This window comes from Neoarius graeffei, chromosome 12 (assembly GCF_027579695.1).
Source record: "Neoarius graeffei isolate fNeoGra1 chromosome 12, fNeoGra1.pri, whole genome shotgun sequence".
In the NCBI taxonomy this organism is placed as follows: domain Eukaryota; kingdom Metazoa; phylum Chordata; class Actinopteri; order Siluriformes; family Ariidae; genus Neoarius; species Neoarius graeffei.
This window is the reverse complement of record NC_083580.1, coordinates 69,518,760-69,542,086: the sequence shown is the minus strand read 5'-3', so window position 1 is coordinate 69,542,086 and position 23,327 is coordinate 69,518,760. Positions and strand designations below refer to the sequence as shown.

The window sequence follows — 23,327 nt, the reverse complement described above, 5'->3', positions numbered from 1 at the left end:
AGAAAAATGCTAAATAAGCTTTCAACAGATACATTTTTCAACAATGATTAAGGGGATTAAGGAGAGAGTCTCTGTTTGATCCAAAGATTTAAAAGGGATGAGCATATATTTGTCCAGCATAAAAGGAACAACAGTTTCCTGTTTATTTAAATTGTTCAAGCTCAGTGAGACTGAAATCGTAATTGGGATTTCTGTGTTGAGTAAAATAATTACGTTACCCATCTTACCCGTTGTTGTACATTCCTGTACATTTGTAGCCACCCAACCACCATCCTTTTGAAAATCATTAATTTTCCCAATTGCTTTGCCTTTAAACATCTTAAATTGTATCCTCATTACTGAGGAAAGGCATTTCTTTGGTGGTCTGCCAAAAGTAATTACCCAGAAAAACCCAGCTTTCTTATTAAATATGACAAAACTGGAAAAGGAGAAAGAGAATAGAACGCCGCTCCTTTCTAATTTGATGATGAATTAGTCAATTGGAAAACGTTTTCAATCCAAGCCAATTTGAAGCAGTAGTTCATGTTAGCAATATTAGATAGAAGGCTCAAACAATACTGCCTTTGGAGGGTCATCATGCCATGTTGCCTTGGTGCGCGCTTGGAGAGGAGCAGGGTATGGCATGTGTGGGAGCACACAGCCAGTATGCTAATCAGCTCCATCACTCCACACAGATGATCTGCTCCATTCAGTGCCCAATTCACATTTTAGGGGAAGGAGAGAAAAAAAAAAAAAGTGTTTTGTCTTCATCTAGGTTGATGGAGAGGGTGTGTGTGTGTTTGACGTTTCTCCTCTTGGAAATAAAGACTCGTCAGTGGCCACATGGGTCTGGATGCGTGTTTATTATTATTTTTTTTACAGCGATGTATTTACCCTTTATCCACAGCTGTGTCTGCAAATGAGAAACTCTGCCAGCACATCTTCACTATATTCCCTAGATTAGGCTTAGCAAAACATAATTCCTGCTCCAGCACGCTTGTATGCATGCCAAGCCTACGGTTCCTTAACCAAATATAGCTCTTCTGTCAGTTGAATCTCATCCTCCTGTTCATCCAAACCAGCCTACATGCAGAGCTATCCGCTTCAAACTCACGAGAGACGGGATAAGTCAAGAAAAGGAATGAGAGAGGATGGAAGGGTGAAATACAAGAGAAAAGGAGAGTGGCTCACTCGATAAACTCTTGCCTTATAACCAGTTACTGTGCTTTACTTAACAACATACTTCAGCATTATTCAATCAAATCTTTATAGGCAGGGGAAAAAAAAAAAGTGATTTCAGTAAATTACAAACAAATCTGAATTTTACACAAAAGTACATTTTTAGAATTACTGTACTTAAAGCATTAAAGCTAGACTGCCTTTCAGATTTTTCAAGTGTAGGTCATAAAAAGAATTTTCCCTGACATCCAGTCATTTTTGTTTAGTGGACCAAATGCTCATGAATTCAAACCACAGACTTCCAATTTTATTAGGTTTTTATTTAAATAGAACAATTAATGAGTTTAGCGCCATGTGGGCCTAAATTCTCCGCTATTTTTTCCTGCTTCACCATGACCCAATTCAAGATACATCACGTGGTGGGTTTTCCCCGTTCGCGCAAGGCATTGTGGGGTACAAATTTGAAACAGGAGAGAACAGTGGAGTACGCGAGTGTGCGAATGAAACGTGAAAGACCAACTACAGTAATGGAAAGTGAGAAAAGACATTATCTTGCGAAGGAAAGGAAACGCAGGACCAGACTAATAAATATCGGCGGTCAGCCAGCACCTCAGTGTGATCAGCTGTTTAGCAACAGAATGATGGAACTGTCAGTGCACGGTCAAAGGTCAACCTGCGCATGCGTGCACACACACGGACTTCCTCTGTCTGCTTGACTGCGCAAATGAGCGATTTAATACATATTATTTGCTCCGGAATTCCCGCAAATTAAATAAATAACTTCCCAGCCACAGAATGGCTGGATATTTTGAGAGATATTACAGAAAAAAAAAAAAACATCACAATGACCAAGTTTCAGAGGGAATACATTTCACCGATTTTATGAAATTGAAAGGCTGTGCTGTCTCACTTTAAGTCTCATCTCATTATCTATAGCCGCTTTATCCTGTTCTACAGGTTCGCAGGCAAGCTGGAGCCTATCCCAGCTGACTACGGGTGAAAGGTGGGGTACACCCTGGACAAAGTCGCCAGGTCATTACAGGGCTGACAGACACAGGCAACCATTCACACTCACAGTCACACCTACGGTCAATTTAGAGTCACCAGTTAACCTAACCTGCATGTCTTTGGACTGTGGGGGAAACCGGAGCACCCGGAGGAAACCCACGCGGACACGGGGAGAACATGCAAACTCCGCACAGAAAGGCCCTCGCCGGCCACGGGGCTCGAACCCGGACCTTCTTGCTGTGAGGCGACAGCGCTAACCACTACACCACCGTGCCACCCGCTTTAAGTACTGTAGGTAATTATACGTCTAAAACCCAAAATGTATATTTTACATACGTTACTGGGTTAAATTTACTATTATTTTGCAAGTGCTTACAAAACTACATAAAAAAACAGCAATGTCTATTTGAACTGACTGCATATGAATACGTGGGTGTAGTTTTTCAACTTGATTTGCATACAAGTTTGCAGAATCCCCCCAGATTTTCTCCAAGTTAGTCATGGCCAAATCCCACCCACAAGACAGCTCTCCCATGATCACATAACACCTAGCAACCAGGGAGGGCAAAGGCCATCACATACAGTACTTCCTTCTCCAAGGCACCGACAGCATCTTTTCAAATTGCTGTTCAGGCAACAGGGAGCAAAGCACAATCCGCACAATTCCAGTTGCATGAACACTCAGATACCCATGATTGGTTTAGGTTTAATGTTGCCTGTGATTGATAAAGAGACAGAGTACATCAGCCCTCGCTCCCTGAGAGCACAGCCAACTTTTGCTCTCTCAGGCTTCTGTCCACGGATGGTTCCGGAATCATCGGGATTCAAACTGGAGATCTCTGGATGATAGCGTGAATGCTTTTCTGTTGCCTGCATTTGCAAAATTTTAAACTGGTTGAATTTTGAGTGTTGTGGATGGGTGGTTTTGAATATTTCTTGTTTTATGTTGGCTTTAAGGCCTAAGATTATTGAATTATGGAATCTTTTTGAAGATCAAGTGTTCTTGATTCACATCTTTAAATGTTTCAGTTTGAGCGCACACGCAAGCAAATCAGTTAAGACCGTTCACTCTTTATGAAGGCTGATGTACAGTAAGCGCATTTACAAGATTGGAGTTCAGTATTTGGTTTGAAATATTTGAGGTGTTAATTGGAATTAAGTAATAAAAATGAAATGATTTGCAAAATTTTATTTGTTTAATTTGGACATAAATTAACCATTTAACCCAAATTTGAGTCAAACTTGCACATCCAATCCCAGCTGACATTGGACGAGAGGCAGGGTTCACCCTGGACAGGTCGTCAATCTATCATGGGGCTAGACTAGTGGCCTGGGAGGAAACCCACACAGGCACGGGCAGAACATGCAAACTCCACACAAAAGACCCCACTTGGTGTCGCTTCATACTTAAAACATGCTTAGTTAAATTTACTAAGACTGTGTGTACAATTTATTACATTTTTCTTGAGTAAATCTCACTGTAACATTCCCCTGCCCCAATGTATCCATTGCAACCTAGGGCTTAAATTGAATCATAACTTGGAAAGGGTAAAACTTTCAAATTTGCTGCTTGTATACACACACACACACACACACCATAATCAAGTGCAGAAAACAAAGTCAGGTCAGCATATCACAGAAACGATAAGGCTCGGTCATATTTCACCGGGGGTGGGGTGGGGGGGGGTGGGGGGAGTACAACCAAATGATCTTTTGCCTTTAACAGACATCGTCCAGTTTATAGTGTAATCTGATGCGACATGCACAGAGAGTGAGGGTTTAAATGTTGCGTTACATTAATTGCATTTAGTAGATGCTCTTATCCAGAGTGACATACAACATACCCAGAGCAGCCTGGGGAGCAGTCAGGGGTTTAGGTGCCTTGCTCAAGGGCACTCCAGCCATTCCTGTTGGTCCAGGGACTTGAACTGGCAACCTTTTAGTCCCAAAGCTGCTTCTCCAACCATGAGGCCATGGCTTCCCATCCCAAGCTTTATAACGTTAGCATAAATCTTATCTTTAATCCGTCCTCATTATGCTCAAATTTGTTTATTGGGTTGTGTGCAAATGTACCTAGCTTGTTGGCTAGCTAACTAGTGAAAGATCTCAGAACACAGATTCTATGCCACACACACGCAAAAAATAAACCACCACAAAATGGTGCAGTACAGCACTGTTTATTTTACCTTCCATGTTATCCCACTGTCCCGGTTGAATTGCTTAATATTCTCATGTGTCGGGGCCAAAATATAACCTAGGTATGTTAATTCTACACAAATTGATCATTAGCGCTATTAATGAGTCATCTATCAAGTTCCACTTTAACCTGTTTAAAGGTGAATAATTAGCACTGGTGGAGGTTTAGGGGACAAATCTGAATACATTTGGCACAGGGTTTTACTTTTAAAATGTACTCTTCTGATTGCTATTGTGAAATTTGGCCACTTTTTCATAATAATAAAATACAGGGGACAGTTCAGCATAGCTGTTCTCCCAGGTGCCCTGATACAAAAACAATTATAATGAATAAAATAAATTAAATTTTTTTACTATGAGATACAATATCAAAACAATTCAATAGGTGACTTAAAATACATGTACTATTAGGTATAAGGAACTAATTAATTTTTAAATTTAGAAATTTATAAAATCATTTAGAAGTCTCAAATGTTTTGAGTCCAAATTCTGTGTGTCTCAGGGGATAGAGTTCCCCAGTTCCATATTTGTCTCGTCTCGTCTTCTTCCGCTTATCTGGGGCCGGGTCGCGGAGGCAGCAGTCTAAGCATGGAAGCCCAAACTTCCCTTTCCCCAGACACCTCAGCCAGCTCCTCGGGAAGAACACCAAGGCATTCCCAGGCTAGCCGAGAGACATAGTCCCTCCAGCGTGTCCTGGGTCTTCCCCAGGGCCTCCTCCCGGGGGGGGGGGGGGGGGGGGGGGGGGGGGGGGGGGCACATGCCTGGAACACCTCCCCAGGGAGGCGTTCAGGAGGCATCCAAAAGAAATGCCCGAGCCACCTCAGCTGATTCCTCTCAATGTGGAGGAGCAGCGGCTCTACTCCGAGCTCCTCCTGAGTGACTGTTTCTCACCCTCTCTCTAAGGGAGCACCCAGCCACCCTGCGAAGGAAACTCATTTCGTCCGCTTGTATCCGCGATCTTGTTCTTTTGGTCATTACCCAAAGCTCATGACCATAGGTGACAGTCGGAACGTAGATCAACCGGTAAAACAAGAGCTTCGCCTTTTGGCTCAGCTCCTTCACCACGACGGACCGGTAAAGTGACCACATCACTGCGGAGGCCGCACCGATCCGCCTGTCGATCTCACGCTCCATCCTTCCCTCACTCGTGAACAAGATCCTGAGATACTTAAACTCCTCCACCAACCTAGAGGGGGCAAGCCACCCTTTTCCGGTCGAGAACCATGGCCTCGGACTTGGAGGTGCGGATCTCATCCCAGCTGCTTCACACTCAACTGCAAACCACCCCAGTGCATGCTGAAGGTCCTGGTTTGAAGAAGCCAACAGGATATCAACTGCAAAAAGCAGAGATGAAATCCTGTGGTTCCCAAACAGGATTCTTTCTGGCCCCTGGCTGCTCCTAGAAATTCTTTCCATAAAGATTATGAACAGAACCGGTGACAAAGGGCAGCCCTGCTGGAGTCCAACATGCACTGGGAACAGGTCTGACTTACTGCCAGCAATGCAAACCAGACTCCTGCTCCGTTCGTACAGGGACCGGACGGCCCTTAGCAAAGAGCCCCGAACCCCATACTCCTGAAGCACCCCCCACAGAATACCACGAGGGACACAGTCGAATGCCTTCTCCAGATCCACAAAGCACATGTGGACTGGTTGGGCAAAGTCCCATGAACCCTCAAGCACCCTATGAAGGGTATAGAGCTGGTCCAGTGTTCTGCGACCAGGACAAAAACCGCAGTTCCTCCTGGATCTGAGGTTCGACTATTAGCCGAATTCTCCTCTCCAGTACCCTGGAGTAAACCTTCCCTGGGAGGCTGAGAAGTGAGATTCCCCTATAATTGGAGCACATTCCCCAGTCCCCTTTCTTAAAAAGAGGTACCACCACCCCAGTCTGCCACTCCAGAGGCACGGTCCCCGACCGCCACGCGATGTTGCAGAGGCGTGTCAGCCAAGACAGCCCCACAACATCCAGAGACTTGAGATACTTGGGGCAGATCTCATCCACCCCTGGTGCCTTGCCACCGAGGAGCTTGCTAACCACCTCAGTGACTTCGGCTTGGGTAATGGACAAGTCTACCTCTGAGTCATCAGCCTCTGCTTCCTCAATGGAAGACGTGACGGTGGGATTGAGATCCTCGAAGAAGTATTCCTTCCACCGCCCGACAATGTTCTCAGTCGAGGTCAACAGCTCCCCACCCACACTATAAACAGTATTGGCAGAGTACTGCTTCCCCCTCCTGAGGCGCCGGACGGTTTGCCAGAATTTCTTTGAGGCCGACCGATAGTCCTCCTCCATGGCCTCACCGAACTCCTCCCAGTTCCAAGTTTTTGCCTCCGCAACTGCCTGAGCTGCGGCACACCTGGCTTGCCGATACCCGTCAGCTGCTCAGGAGTCCTGGAGGCCAACATGGCCCGACAGGACTCCTTCAGCTTGACGGCATCCCTTACTTCCGGTGTCCACCACCGGGTTCAGGGATTGCCACCACGACAGGCACCAGAGACCTTGCGGCCACGGCTCTGAACAGCCGCATCGACAATGGAGGCAGAGAACACGGTCCACTCAGACTCAATGTCCCCTGCCTCCCTCAGAAGCTGAGAGAAGCTCTCCCGGAGGTGGGAGTTAAAGACCTCCCCGACAGAGTGCTCGGCCAGATGTTCCCAGCAGACCCTCACCACACGTTTGGGCCTGCCAGGTCTGTCCGGCTTCCTCCTCCGCCAGCGGATCCAACTCACCACCAGGTGGTGATCAGTTGACCGCTCAACCCTCTCTTCACCCGAGTGTCCAAGACATAGGGCCTGAGAGCTGATGAAACGACAACAAAGTCGATCATCGACCTCCAACCTACAGTAAGGTGTCCTGGTGCCACGTGCACTTATGGGACACCCCTATGCTTGAACATGGTGTTCGTTATGGACAAACCATGACTAGCACAGAAGTCCAATAACAAAACACCACTCGGGTTCAGATTGGGGAGGCCGGTCCTCCCAATCATGCCCCTCCAGGTATCACGGTCGTTGCCCACGTGAGCGTTGAAGTCCACCAGTAGAACAATGGAGTCCCCAGTCTGAGCACCTCTCAGTACCCCTCCCAGGGACTCCAAGAAGGCCAGATACTCTATACTGCTATTCGGCCCGTAGGCACAAACAGCAAGAGCCCTCTCCCCGATCCAAAGGCGCAGAGAGGTGACCCTCTCATTCACTGGGGTAAACTCTAACACATGGCAGCTGAGCTGGGGAGCTATAAGCAAGCCCACACCAGCCCGCCACCGTTCACCATGGGCGACTCCAGAGAAGTGGAGAGTCCAGCCCCTCTCGAGGAGCTGGGTTCCAGAGCCCAAGCTGTGCGTGGAGGTGAGTCCGACTGTTTCTAGCCGGTACCTCTCAACCTCCCGCACAAGCTCAGGCTCCCCCCCCCCCGCAAGCGAAGTGACATTCCATGTCCCAACAGCTAGCCGCTGTGTTCGGGGATCAGGTCGTCGAGGCCCCTGCCCTAGACTGCCACCCAATCCACACTGCACCAATCCCCTACAGCTACCTCTGTGGGTGGTGAACCCACAGGAGGTCGGGTCCACGTCACTGCTTCGGGCTGAGCCCAGCTGGGCCCCGTGGGCAAAGGCCAGGCCACCAAGCGCTTGCACACAAGCCCCAACCCTGGGCCTGGCTCCAGGGTGGGGCCCCGGCTGCGCCATACTGGGCGACATCACAGTCCTTGATTGATTGTTATCCATAAGGGGTTTTGGTGAACTGCTCTTAGTCTGGCCTGTCACCTAGGACCTGTCTGCTTTGGGAGACCCTAACAGGAGCGTAATGCCCCCGACAACATAGCTCCTAGGGTCATTCAAGCACACAAACCCCTCCACCACAATAAGGTGGCAGTTCTAGGAGGGGTTCCATACTTGTATATTTAAATAATTTGTTCTTAGATAAGGGGGAATCAAGTTGTCTTACTATGTCATGTTGTAACTGAAAATCAGAAAGTCGCAAATAGTTTGTATCAATTTTGTATTGTTAGTTAGTTGGAAAATCCACTTGGCAGCTGCTGAAGACCCTTGGAGTCACCAGGTCCAAGCAGAAGGCGGCCCTCAGGGAACTGGCTGAGGAAGCAGAGAAAGGGAGCTTCTGGCTCTGGCTCAGAAGAAGAGACCCAAAGTGGGGGAACCAAGGATCTTCGGGCCAGCCACAGGGAGCGGTAGGGAGACATCCCCATCACTGCTCCAGCACCTAGAGATGTTCTGGGTTCAAAGGGGCAAAACATCTGTGAAGGGTGGCTGCCAGCTGACGAACTTGTGGCTGGCCTACTGGCACTGGCAGAGATGCAACAGGCAGAAATGCCCTGCAGGTAACACCTGTGCTTCCAACTAAGCTACATCTACCATAGCTAGCAGGTTTAATCCAAGTTCCTCATGTAAAACAGGCTAATGAACAAGTACACGGTCAGTGCTTGAGATTAGTAACCGTACTTACTAACGAGAGTGACTGGTACATTTGTAATGCCAGTAGATCTGTGCACTTATTGATCAATAAAGACACAGTCAGAAAATGTTCCATTATTTTCATGTACTCTCAAGGACTTTTTCATAAAAAGAATTCTTTTTAAAATGCTACATCGCCAAATGTCAGAGTTTATAAGACCATTTGGGTCAGTCAGCTTTCATCTTTTGTAAGCCACGCATTACACGCATAACAATCTGGGAGAAATACTGTATTGTCTTTACCACCCATGACCTTCCATCATATCTGGGTTCCATATGGGCCAGTTATACTATTTATTCTGATACTTGCATTTCTCATTTACAAAGGGGAAAAAGCTTGTTGGCTAACGAGTATAAAAATAAAACACTTTATTCCTACACAATGAGTTAACAGGGTAGGTAATTTATTTTAGAAGGATTTTGCTATGTTTCTTGAAATTCTCTTTACATCTCAACAGTAATGAATAAATCAAATGCTCTGAGGGTACAAAGAAAAAAAAATCCATCATCTGTGACAGTCGCAGTGCTGCAAAAAGCCAATCCAATCATTTCATTCAGTCCGAAAGAAAGGATTACATGGCCTACCTACTCACCTTCCTACGTACCTGCGTGCACGCCATCCATGCACTTCTTGTGCGTGACCGAAGTCTTCCACAAGGCTAGGCAGACATATTGCTAAAGCTCATGAGCATGGATGCAAACGGGCCGCCTTTTTCATGGCTGTCTGGGGGACTTGTGAATCGTGCAGATCCGATGAGTTTTTTTTTTTGGGGGGGGCGGCGTTGGAGTGCCTGATTATAATTTCATCAGAGTAAATTCTGTATTAAAATTACTAAATAAGCAAATGCCGTTACAGTCCATGAAACATAGGAAGTATGAGAAGAAAACAGTAAATCAGAAAGCTGCGCACGTAAAGCCAATTGGCTGCGTGCCATTATCTGCTGCTGGCTGCACTTCACTGCACGCGCAAGGATTTCCATCAGTCCAACGCAAGTTACGTAATTGGCTTTACGTGCGCAGCTTTCTGATTTACTGTTTTCTTCTCATACTTATACTTCCTATGTTTCATGGACTGTAACAGGATTTGCTTATTTAGTAATTTTAATATAGAATTTACTTTGACGAAATTATAAATCAGACACTCCAACGCCCCCCCCCCCCCCCCAAAAAAAAAAAAAAAAACCCTCATCAGCTCTGCATGATTCACACAAGTTCCCCAGACAGCCGTGAAAAAGGCGGCATCCGCCAAAAGGCGCGCTGTTTGCATCCATGATGAGCTAGCTCATGAGCTAGGTCAACAGCTACGAGTGCTAACAATAGCAATATTTGTGTAAATTCATGCAAAAGAATTTTAAATATTTATTGATCGAATAATTCAACAGCCGCTCCCCATACAAGCGAGTTTTCAGTGAACAGGTCTTAGTAAGATGCGACAAAAGTCTCAGCTGTACCGTATATTACACGTGCAGTAGACGGAGATTAAGATGAAAACACTGGTGTATATTCCTTTAAAGAGGGCTTGCTTTGAGCAAATTCATGTTTCCCAATGCAGATTTAAAGGAGCTCACTCAACCTGATCCCCCCCCCCACACACACACACAGTAAAACCTTCAACCTCTTGAATGTAGATTGAAGGTTTCGGAATGCAAGGGTCACCATCGATCCGTCATTTCCAGGCGAGCACGCTGCACCGCCTTACTCATGTAGCATCTCTTCTGAACTCGTTCTAGTCATGGCTTCAGCTTCATGTTAAAATGCAGGCTTACATAAGCGTCCCCTTTCCCTTCAATCTTTCCAGCCTGGCTTTGGTACAGAAGCATGCTGGAGGAGAACAATCATTTATCACAGTCGCACATACACAGACATGAATGTAGATCATGTATACAAACGCATGCACCAACACACACAGGAGACTGAATGCTTGCAGCTTGGGTGTATTTACTAAAAACACCAAGGCTCTTCCTTTCTAAACATATATGAAATATCCATATGTCTACAAGGTTTCATTCCCACTCTTCCAGAAAAGTTAGATGTCATGTATTCCTATGCGACTGCATTTAACAGAATGCTACAAAGCACAAACCTCTGCACAACATGTGAATGGTGCGAGACTAAATATAACAATTCCCAAGGTGGCAAGTCCATTGTTGTGAAGAGCCCAAGCTGAGACATTAGCTAGTTAGCAACATAAGTCAAGCAGAATCATGTCTCTGTTGAGAAAGTTCTCTTCCTGTTTCACAACATTTGTTTTGTTCAAACAAAGGCCATTTATAATATTTTTGCTCACACAGTAGGACCGCTGTATCTGCCAACACACTCAACCATACAAGCACGACTCCTTGAACTACACACCCAGAATACACTGCACCATGATGTAGTTGCCTGTTCTCTGTAGACAGCATTCACCACACATACATACCTGTCTTCACATTTTCCCACTTATTACCATCACCTTATTTAATCCCCAGCTTCTGTTAGTTTGTCTTGCGTTTGTTTGCATTTCCATGCTGATGCTCATTGTGTTCCTCTCTTCTACTGTCGTGTTGTCATGCCTGATGATATTTTGTTGTTGCTTTGACTAGAGTGCGTCAATAAAAGGTTTCTGCACTTACATCTGTCTGTGCGCCTCAACCAAGATAAAAATATTAAAGTGGAAATGTCAGAATCTTGTTTGAGAGAGAGACCGAGTATATTCACATAACATTCATTACAGTATTTATTAGCTCATCCGGCCACAGACCAGGCCAGATGAGCTTATGCAATTGCGCGTCACCCGTCCATCCGTCCACAATTTACAAAAATTGCTACTCCTCCTACAGGATTGATCATATTTTGATCAAACTTGCAATGTTCCCCAGGTGGGTGTACATAAGAGTTGTCAAGACAGTGGTGCCACCTGTCATTTATGATTTTATGAGAGTCTGAAATTTTGGGGTGACTAGTCACATTAAATGCTACTGTTCATAAACTGCTAAGATGCTTTCACTGAAACTCATCCAGAAGACTCTAAAGACATTCCAACAAGATTTGTTTACCAGGTGGCACCACCTACCATGGATGTGGCTACACAAGGGTCATATGCAATTTTAAGAAAATCGCTACTCCTCTGACAGGATTGATCAGATTTTGATCAAACTCATATGCAAATGTTCCCCAGGTTGCCATGTATAAAAGTTGTCAAGACGGTGGCGCCACCTGTCATATTTAACATTTTATGGCCATTTGACTTGTCACACCAAATGCTACTGTTCGTAAACTGCTGGGACATTTTTCACTGAAACTCACCCAGAAGACTCTAAAGACATATTCCAACAAGAATTGGTCACTAGGTGGCACCACCTACCATGAATGAGGCTACAGAGGGGTCATGTGCAATTTCATGAATGTCACTGCTGCCACTATTCCTCCTACAGGAGTGATCAAATTTCATTCAAACTCCTATGGAAATGTTCCCCAGGTTGGTATGTATAAAATTTGTCAAGATGGTGGCGCCACCTGTCATATTTAACATATGGGCGTTTGAAAATTTTGGGTGACTCGTCACACCAAACACTACTGTTCATAAACTGCTAGGATGTTTTCACTGAAACTCATCCAGAAGAATCTAAAGACATATTCCAACAAGAATTGGTCACTAGGTGGCACCACCTACCATGAATGAGGCTACAGAGGGGTCATGTGCAATTTCATGAATGTCACTGCTGCCACTATTCCTCCTACAGGAGTGATCAGATTTCATTCAAACTCCTATGGAAATGTTCCCCAGGTTGGTATGTATAAAATTTGTCAAGATGGTGGCGCCACCTGTCATATTTAACATATGGGCGTTTGAAAATTTTGGGTGACTCGTCACACCAAACACTACTGTTCATAAACTGCTAGGATGTTTTCACTGAAACTCATCCAGAAGAATCTAAAGACATATTCCAACAAGAATTGGTCACTAGGTGGCACCACCTACCATGAATGAGGCTACAGAGGGGTCATGTGCAATTTCATGAATGTCACTGCTGCCACTATTCCTCCTACAGGAGTGATCAGATTTCATTCAAACTCCTATGGAAATGTTCCCCAGGTTGGTATGTATAAAATTTGTCAAGATGGTGGCGCCACCTGTCATATTTAACATATGGGCGTTTGAAAATTTTGGGTGACTCGTCACACCAAACACTACTGTTCATAAACTGCTAGGATGTTTTCACTGAAACTCATCCAGAAGAATCTAAAGACATATTCCAACAAGAATTGTTCACCAGGTAGCGCCACCTGCCATGGATGCAGCAACACAGAGGTCATATGCAATTTCACAAAAATCAATACTCCTCCGACAGGATTGATCAGATTTCAAACTCACACACAACAGTGGCCGGTATGAGCTACAGCCTCATTGAGGTGATTTATTTTTTAAAAATATTTTAGCTACTGTTGTTGAAGTCATATTGTGTGTAGTTTAGAAATAAAACTATTGTATGTATGTAGGCTACAAAAAAAAAAAAAAAAAATTCAAGCTTTATATATATGGGTCGCTCTGATCCTCAGTTTCGGCTGTCTGCGTTAGATCCTGAAACATATCCCACACAGGTATGGTGCTCGCACCGTATCTGCTGATGTTTGCTGGTTGTTTTGAGTATCAGTAGTGCCAGCCAGCACAATCACTACATCATTTACATCACTGCCAGCAACATCATGACCAGACATGCAAGTCTGGTTACCAGACATGTGACTGGTAAGTCACATGATTCCCAGTGGAGCCATAACAAAAGATCAGAAGTGGACAAAAGTACCCAACTTCATTACTTAAGTCAAAGTACAGAGCCCACTGGTCAAACGTTACTCCAATACAAGTGAAAGCTGTACAGTCAAATTTTTACTTAAGTACTAAGTACTTGTTTTTAAAATACTTAAGTATTAAAAGTGCATTTTCTGGTCAACGCATCGTTGTATTATTGCCACAATGCTTACAAAACCTAATGCCATCACCAAGGAAAGAAATGTGAATTCACAAAATGAACGCATGCCTTGCCATCATGATGGTTTAATGTTAAGCTAGCTAGTCAGTGAAGCTCCACCTGACATGCTAGCAAACTCTTTTCAAACTCGAAATCATATTGGGTAGCTAACGCTGCTAGAAAAGAAAGATTTCTACATTCTGTTTATCTGGCAAGTTTATGCTAAAACATTTCTGAAAGGACTTCAGATAAGTTAACGTTATTCATGTTCGCGTAACTCCATTTCTACATGCTAACTAACAGTGTCCAAGTTAACTAGCTATGTGTTAATGTTAGCCGTGGACAAGGCTATGGCAACTTGGTGGGCAAATCCATAGAAAGTCATTTGACTAACCAGACTGCATAGCTATTGCAATGTTATCGCTAGCTCTAAAAGCACAGACAACTTTGTTGCAAGCTTTCTCTTGGAAACGTTTATATACCTCAAGATGCTTCCACAGGTTGGATGGCAAGTTTTTGTAGGCCGTGATGTGGTTCGTTTTTGGCAAACATTTAAAATGAAACGGATCTTTAATCCTTTCAGAAAACTAAAACATGGGTTCATGGGCCATGAGTGCATGTGCGTTCTCCAGAAGAACCACCTCCTTCCATTCTGCCATCAACTGGTCATGCTCAAATAATGCTGTTGAGAAAATCACTGAACTTGATTTTATACAGTCTATGGACGTAACCCTAGTGATTACTGATGGTCTGTCTCGGTGTCACCTGCGAAAAAAAATCATGTTTTAGAAAAGGGGGGAAAAAAAACCCCACAAACCCAAACATCCACTTTCCAAGCCACTTCATAGTAACGAGGACCTTGACAGAAATGTAGTGGCGTGAAAGGTACGATATTTAACTTTACATTTGAAAGGCAAAGTCATAAAAGTTAAAAAAAAAAAAAAAAAAAGTACTTCGTTACTGTCCACCTCTGCAAAAGATTTCTGTAAATGTTACAAGGTCGCCAGGGGGTAGGTTAACGTTTTGACTTGGCCATTTTGCTTCCATTCCCACATGACACCATTACTGCATAATAAGGGAAAATTTATAGTTTTTCACTGCGAGTGGGAATGGGGAGAGAGAGTTCCCCAGACTCCTGTATTCTGGTGTCCGCTCTCTTGAACTGCAGCTCCTGAGAGAATAAGTGAGCTGAACTTCAGTTAAAGCTGGTTCCGAAGCCAAATTTTCTTTAGGGGTTCCCCCTACCTACAAACACACTCTCACTGGCCAATTTATTAGGAACACCACTGCCCATTCATGCAATTGTCCAATCACATGACAGCAGTACAATGCACAAAGTAATGCAAATTCTGGTCTTCACATTTTAAAAAGTGATCAGTGATTCATTAGTATGGCTGTAGCTGCCAGACAGTCTGGTATGAGCATTTCAGAAACGTCTGATCTGCAATCATTCAATTCTGAATAAAAAGGCAAGCAGAGCTCTTTGGCTCTTTGTCCCAACTGGTTCCATGTTACTGGTCCACATTTTTCTTCTGTAGTTTAAATAACCTAGGATGCCACAGTGACTGAAGTTATTCCTCTGAAGCTGCAAGAATGTGAAGGCCCCACCTTTAACACTTCCATTTTGCATCGTGTGTCCATTTCTAAGAGCTGTGAGCAGATACGGGTCAAAGAAACCTAACCCATGTTGCACTGATGAACACAGATTGCTTAGGTTTTGCACATCATACACATATACTGCCAGAATCATTTCTGCGGTTACAGACTCCCAGGCTTATCCACTCAGTCCACCCCCACATGCACACACTTCAATCGAGCCTTCGTCTCTCGCTCTCTCCCTCTCTCTCACACACACACACACACACACACACACACACACACACACACCTATACACATGAACACACTGATTTAACAAATTCAGCGCTACTGTAAACAGACAACACAGCTCCTTTTTTGTTTGCGTGATTAAGAATAGCATTCTCTCTCTCTCACACACACACACACCTACATAGCTTCTTTCTCATCTCAACCACTTCAGTCAACCAACGCTATGAATGCTGAGATCTAACTGCTCAAACAAATCACCCTCTCTCTCTCTCTAACACACTTATCCCTCCTCTCTTCCCTACCGTACCTTTCCTCCCACCTCTATACCTGCTGCTCACCTCCTCTCTCCATTTAATCCCTTGTTTTATCGCAACCCTGTTTAATTCTGCTCAGTTCACCCACACCTCATCCCATTGCACTGCTGTGTCACTCCTGTAGAAAAACAATCCTCAAAAAAAAACCCCTGCCAATTTCCATTATATCCCCTCCTCTTATCAGTCTCTTGATCCTCTCTCATACTAAATCATTGATTTCAACTAATTTGTTGATTGTTCCAAGCTGACAGCAAGACTCTTAACTCAAATAATCACTCTCCAACCATGGTGAGCAGAACATCACCTCAAAATACACAACAGGTTGAACCTACAACAGCAGAAGACCACACCAGGTTCCTTCCCCATCAGCCAAGAACAGAAATCTGAGGCTATACTGGGTACAAGGTCACTAAACCTGACTAGCTGAAGACTAAAAAAAGATCAGGTGAGGTTTTGATAGCTAAGATTCTTGTTCTTGGTTGATAGCACTGGAATCCAGTGTGCTCATCTGCCCTTGCAGCCCACCCAACTCAAAATTTGATGTGTTCTGAAATGCTTTTCTGCTCACCAGGTTTGTAAAGAGTGGTTATTCGAGTTACTATAGTCTTCTTGTCAACTATAACTGGTCTGGGTTTCCCAAAAACCTCAACACTAGGAGCATCTTAACGAGGAGAGAGAGAGAGAGAGAGAGAGAGAGAGAGAGAGAGAGAGAGAGAGAGAGAGAGCATTCATTGTGCTGCTCGCTCGACCATTTAACGATCATCTTTGTGCTACGATGCTTTTGGAAAACTCAGGCCTGCCCAGTCTCTTCTCACATTAATGAAATATTCCTGCTCATAAAACTGCCACTTCCTGAAAGGTCACAAGACTAGATACTGGTGCAAGTAATCATACCTTTTGGAGGTCAATATGTTGTTCCTAAAGTGGTTGGATAGGTATTAAAAAAAGTCGTGATTTCAATAATGAGCAAAAATGTGTGTGTGTAAATTTAGCACATCATACAGCCCTGTATTCAACTTTCATTCAACAGTTTTCTTCACACTCGGGTTCAAGAAGCTCTTTCCTCCCCTCCACCCCACTTTTTTCCTCAAATAATTGACCACCAGTTTCAGTATCAAGCAAGCTTAATGCATAGATCAATCTTGATTCTCAACTGTGAATATAAAAGACTCCGTGTTAGATCTCTGGGATTCTCCAGCACTCATCCCTCACTCCCTCAGATTAACATGCTCTCTCTTTCTTTAGAACTTAATCTCCAGTATCCTGCCATCTCTTCTCTATACCACCAATTGAAAACAGCAGAAATCCCCATCACTAAAAGATCAAAAGGTGGATTATGTTGGTAGAGGTGACGGTACATCTTCAAAGGGTTTTGGTTGGAAATTGAAGTACCTGTGCAACTCAAATCCAATATGTCCTCAGGAGTGACTTTCACCAGTTCATGGTATTTCATCGATTTCAAACATGCCACACTAACACAAGCTTTATATGAAGAACAAGATCCCCTTTTTTCTGGAACTTCGTGGTCTAAAGGTTACATGATGTAAAATAATGGTATGTTTACAAGCTAGCTATTTATTTTAACCATGAATTTATGTTTAAAAACAATGTGCCAGATTGTCGTTCCAATATCACATATTCTTCCCTTCTAAAATAAAACCGTTCCAAACTCTTTAGAATCTTCAGTTCAATAATAATTGAATAATTTCCTTCATACAAACACTGTACACTTGTAGCTTGTCATTAGAATTAGAGTATTTTATTTCTAGATCACTTTTTGGTTTTATATTTAACAGTTATTCCACGAAATCGAGCCGTACATGAACTGATAACCGATGAAGCATGTAGCACCAAGTTGGCCATAAGCCATACAGAATGAGATTAAGTGGAATAACTGTTTTATTCTATCCACATTCCCTGGATTTTGAGAAAAGCAGCATTTTTTATTTTTTGCAAATTTGATAAATAAAAACTTTATACAAAACATCTGACAAAATCTCAGTGAAATGACGGTAGCAATTTGTGAAAAATGCTATAATAATTCTAAAAAGCTATGGTATGTTCTTACCATCAAATACTTCCATTCCATATCTTGTTGCTTTTTTTTTTTTGGGGGGGGGGGGGGGGGGGGGGTGTTCAAGTAGAGTTTTTATTTCTTCCTTGGTTGCTTCAGCAACACGCTCTGCCATTTTGTTTTTCTCTACTCACGGTATACGAGCTGATATCGGAGTAGTAGAGTCGCCAATCACAGCACGCAATTGCTTATATCCAGTGAATGTGGATAGAATAATGTTTGCACCTACACTGTACTCTTCATTTGTCTTCGCTCAAAAAAAACAAAAACAAAACAAACAAACAAAAAAAAACCCACCAACTCATTCTTGCTGGCATATGAAGCCTCAAAACAACTTAAAAACATAGCCGCAAGAAATAATTCAGCTCAACATTTATAAAATTTAATTTACGTTAATATTACCATCAAAGCACACAAGCGCACATCATTTTAATCATCTTAAAGAATATTATTCAGGTCACCACTCTTTATATTAAAAAAAAAAAGAAGAAAAAATTCAATATCTACAGTAAAACAAATGGGATGAGTGTGCAAAGTGCAAGTGAGGAATGTACGCCTGGTGGGTTCTCAGAGTTTCACTGGTGGTTCACTGGTTCTGCCACTGAGATTAAGAATCTGTCAGAGGAAAGATCTCTCTTTATTTCACAAATAAAGGGAGGAGTATGAAGTCAATATGCCATTTTTGAAAAGCACAGTCATTTGCCAGCTCAATTGCATAAATCCAGTAAATCCATTTCTAGTGTATTTTTCAGAAATTGCCAATATGTATCCAAAATCCTTCCTCTGGATTATGCTTTCAAGATTGTTTTGTAACAGGTTTTGTTCATTTCGTACTGTTATACTGTACACAAAGCTCAATTAACAAGCTAACGCCTTATAAAAACAAAAACAAGGGTGTTAGAAACTTACATGGTCTCATCGTTGAGGAATTCCAATTTTCCAGCCACCTCCTCATAGTCCTCTCCAGCCTTGGCAGTCCCCTCACTGGTGTGGAATGGCACGGCCACCTTTCCTCGTGCTCCAGATGTTCTGTGCACCTTCACCTGCATGATGCCCACACTCTCACTCACACGCATCGATGCGCTCTCGAATGTGAAGATCCCCGCATGGTCGTCATCATAGATGGTCACCGTGGCAGTGTGAGCAGTACCCAGCGCAGCTTTTGGCTGAATGGGGACGGAACCTAAAAGGCTATTACCTGGGGCATCTGGATCGAGAATGGAGACCTCGGCTCGATGAACGACACGTGGGTTACTGAGGTGCACGTAGAAATGCTCGTCTTCCTCAAAGATGTCGTCATCAATTACGCCAACCGTCAACTCCTTTATGGTTTCGCCTGGTTTGAAGACCAGCGTCCCCTCAGCAAACTCATAATCAGAGCCAGCATTAGCTGTGCCATCCTCAGTACGATAGTCCACCTAGGGGAAGGCACAGCACAGGATTCTGTAGTCAGAGACCTGAGGATACCGAGATGATACAGTTCAACCCCCCCCCCAAAAAAAAAAAATCCCCAAAACTTTAGTGCTGAAACAAGTGAAACAGGTGGAGCAGTGTTTGAGCTTTCATACAGGAGCAAAAACAAACAAACATCGCTAGGAATTTAGGTTACGTTACATTACTGGCATTGAGCAGACGCCCTTATCCACAGCATCGTACAATATACCCAGAGCAGCCTGGGGAGCAGTTGGGGGTTAGGTGCCTTCAACCATTCCTGTTGGTCCAGGGAATCAAACCAGCAACCTTTTGTCCCAAAGCTGCTTCTCCAACCATTAGGCCATGGCTTCCCCATGGGCTGTAGACTAAAAGTTTAGAAATCCCCCCCACACCATCTTCTCTTCAAATGCAATTCAGTGCTCATCCTTCCCAGCAGGTAATTAACCCTTTCATCACTGCAGACTGCTATTCCAGTCTTAATGTATGAGGGAAACCCTTGTGTATTGCATATGCCAATTGGTTGAGAAGTCGGATTCTTCGGGATCTCCTACAACGCAATTTAGATAAGCACTACGTTATTTTATATGTTAGAGTTACGCATCTTTTTTCAGTAAATATTAGTGGATAAGAAGTGAATTTACCCGTGTTCAGTTTGTCGTAATAAGTGTTAGATATTTTTGAAGCAGAATTCCTCAAGTTTCCAACGGAAACTAATATGACACTATAGCACACACTGCATTATATTTTCTTTTAAAATTGTGTACTGGTTTGTATTGAATTTATCACAAAGTTACTCGGTGTTAATGGCATTTCTTATATAAAGTGTATAAAGCAGTCTGTATATAAAATAGACAAAAGTATATTATCAAAAAAATAACCAAATAACTATTTTAAAACGATCTTTATTGAGGACACTAACGTCACAGAAGTGATTTACAGAAGGGCTCTCAAAAAATGTAATTACATTAAAAACCATTTTAAAAAAATACAGGTAAAGTTGTGCAGTTATGAAATTGTGCGTTTTAAACATAAAATCTTTTCTGACTACAAAACTACTTTGCAGAGGCCTTTTTAAAAACTTTCTCCATGTCGTCACTTCCTTCAAGGACTTAACTTGTTTCAATTGTCTACAGCAAAATTTGTAGATGCCCACAAGCCCCAGTTTCTATCAGCTACGTTTTTTCAAATATTACTGCTAAATCTAGGTGTTATAGTTGTGATGAGCATCACTGAAATTAATTTCAAACTTATGAACAAACAGCTGGTTTAGACACTTGCAAATGAAAGTAGCTCGATGCTCAGCACGTCTGTGGCTGGGCGGCTTCAACATTTTCCATAATTAAACTTAACTAAATTCAGTGTATGTAAAAACAGACAAAAACCAGAATTCATCAATTTAATCTTTTTTTTTTCCTCGTACATCAGCCATAGTTGACCGTTCACTGCAGATTTGTTAGCTAGCTCAGGAGAGCGACCCAGGGTGGACATCGAGGACATAGCACAGTTCCCACTCAACCATTCACACACACATCTATGGGCAATTAAGAGTAACCAGTTGGCCTAACAGTGGAGGAAACCAGAGCACCTGGAGGAAACCCACACAGACACGAAGAAAACATGCAAACTCCACACAGAAAAACCTCATCGGCCATAAGGCTTGAAACCAGAACCTTCTCACTGCGAGGTGACAGTGCTAACCACTACACCACCGTGCCACCCATCATAGTTTGATGATATTCATTCTAATTTCTGAAAAGTCATAATATTTAGTGCTTGGTAAGTAAAATGCCTGAAGGATAATTTAGTTTGAGAATGACAAATGATGCTAAGTGAGTCTAATGCAATTCATCTCCATAATTTTTTTCATTAAAATTCAGTGATCCTCTAAAAATCTACAAAGTCCCTTCCTGCCATCAGTGCGCTTCTGTGGATTTCAGGGCCAAGATTCTCTTAACAGTCGTTAAGTGACTGGAGTATGGCAGATTTTTTTTTTTTTATATTAACGTTTTCCCAGTGCTCACCTTTACTGTGCAGCCACTGTCACCTCCATGTCTGCCCACAGCCAGTTTGAGGGAACCACAGTTCTCGAAGCACTGGTAGTGAGAGGGCTCAAACTCCAAGTAGACGGTGTGAGGATCCTCTTCTTGCGCATTGGCCTCATGGCAGCTCACTACTTTCCTAGCCTGGTCTGCAGCATGCTTCTTCAGGATGTTCCCTGCGCCAATCATCATGCGTGTGGCCTGGATGCGGTAGAACGCCCTGCTCTTTTGTTGCTGAACCAACACCTGGTAGTTGGCCATTTCAATCAGCTGCTCCATGTCCTTCTCAGGGTGCCTTTGCTTCAGCTCCTTCAGCGTCCGAGCCATTTCCCTTCGTGCCTCTTCTTCTTCTCCACCTCCTCCTCCACCGCCTCCTCCCTCTTCCACACCAGCAAGCATGCCATCCAGAACCTCCTTGTGGTGAGAGTTGGTGCCCTGCCCATCCATCTCCATGTCCATCTTTGTGAACATACCATCACCCTCCGTTTCAATGATGATGCCACGATTCTTGTCCGCACGGTAGCGCTTGTGAACGTACTTGTAGAAGAGCAAACGACGGTCTGCGATCCAGGCTTGGAGCACACAAATGGGAAAGAAGAGGAATGTTAACACAGCTTCCCAAACCTCCACCACGCCAGGGGAAAATACAGAGAGGATCATGTAGAGCCAGATGTAAGCAAACACACTCCAAGCTGCGGTCACGAAAAAGACCCTTAAGTGTTTTATCTTTCTCACTTCACCATCGGGCACCACGTAGACACAGATAGCGATGATGATAAACATGTTGAAGGCAGCACTGCCTACTATGGTGCTTGGACCAAGATGACCAGCTTCAAACTTGTGCCCACAGACTTCAATCACAGACAGCAGGATCTCTGGTGCTGAAGAACCCAATGCCATTAATGTCAGGTTGGACACTGTCTCATTCCAGATGCGCACTGTGGCAGTGCTAGTTTCTCCATTGGGTTTTTTAATGGTGATTTCCTTCTCTTGTGACGTGATGACCTCAATTGAGGACATGAAGCGATCTGCAATGATGGACATTCCCAGGAACATGTAGATGAGGGCAACGAAATAGACAATGGCACGTGCCACCTTATCGCCCACTGATGGGTTCTGGGGGTTCCATATAGGGAGTACCACGCCCTCAGAGCAGCTGTTCTCCCCAGAACAGTTCCCTGGGCTACTGTGGGAGGCATCAGAGGTGGCCTGGGAAAGCTGAGTAACACTCAGCATGATGATGAGAGCAGACAGGGAGGTAGTGGAGGTATGCATGAGACGGAGGCGATGCATGGTGTTGCAGGACTGATAATGGAATCCAGCAAAAGCAGAATTCAGCTCCTAAAATGTGGTAAATCAGCCCCACGATGTCCACCTCTGAAATGTACAAGAATAGAAAAGGGCACATTTTAAATTTGACACACTGTACCAGAGACACCATGACGTATCTTCCAATTCAAATATGTACCTTTCTATATGACAGCAATTAACACACATTTGTACATTTTGGTTATTTACAAAATGTATGCATCATAATCCATAGATTTGTGATCACTTTTTTTTTTTTTTTTTAACTATCCACAAGCCAAAAAATAAAAAATAAAAAGTGAAATCTTAGCAAGCAGAAATACACTATGGCCAAAAGTTTATGGACACCTGACCATCATACCCATGTGTGGTTCTTCCCCAAACGGTTACCACAAAGTTGGAAGCATAAAATTGCATAGAATATTTGTATGCTGCAACATTAACATTTCTTTTAACTGGAACTAAGGGGTTGAACTGAAACATTTTCCAGCATGACAATGCTCCTGTGCACAAAGTGAGATCCATGAAGACATGGTTTCCCCAAGGC

At 43.6% G+C, this 23,327-nt stretch overlaps 1 protein-coding gene across 6 annotated transcripts in view; it reads right to left on the bottom strand.

The window, feature by feature from the left end:
- Window positions 1–22,765, bottom strand: part of slc8a4a (solute carrier family 8 member 4a) — a 107,387-nt gene extending 84,622 nt beyond the window's left edge. For 5 of the 6 annotated variants that reach the window (XM_060935198.1, XM_060935200.1, XM_060935201.1 and 2 more), the window contains exons 1-2: window positions 21,455–22,642; window positions 18,909–19,417 (exon numbers count right to left, since the gene is read on the bottom strand). In XM_060935198.1, coding sequence (XP_060791181.1) covers window positions 18,909–19,417; window positions 21,455–22,528 — 1,583 coding nt within the window. In that variant the 5' untranslated portion in view covers window positions 22,529–22,642. Of the gene's footprint in view, window positions 1–18,908; window positions 19,418–21,454 lie in introns of all 6 variants that reach the window. The other variant, XM_060935197.1, reaches the window with a different exon arrangement.
- Window positions 22,766–23,327: the final 562 nt, after the last annotated feature.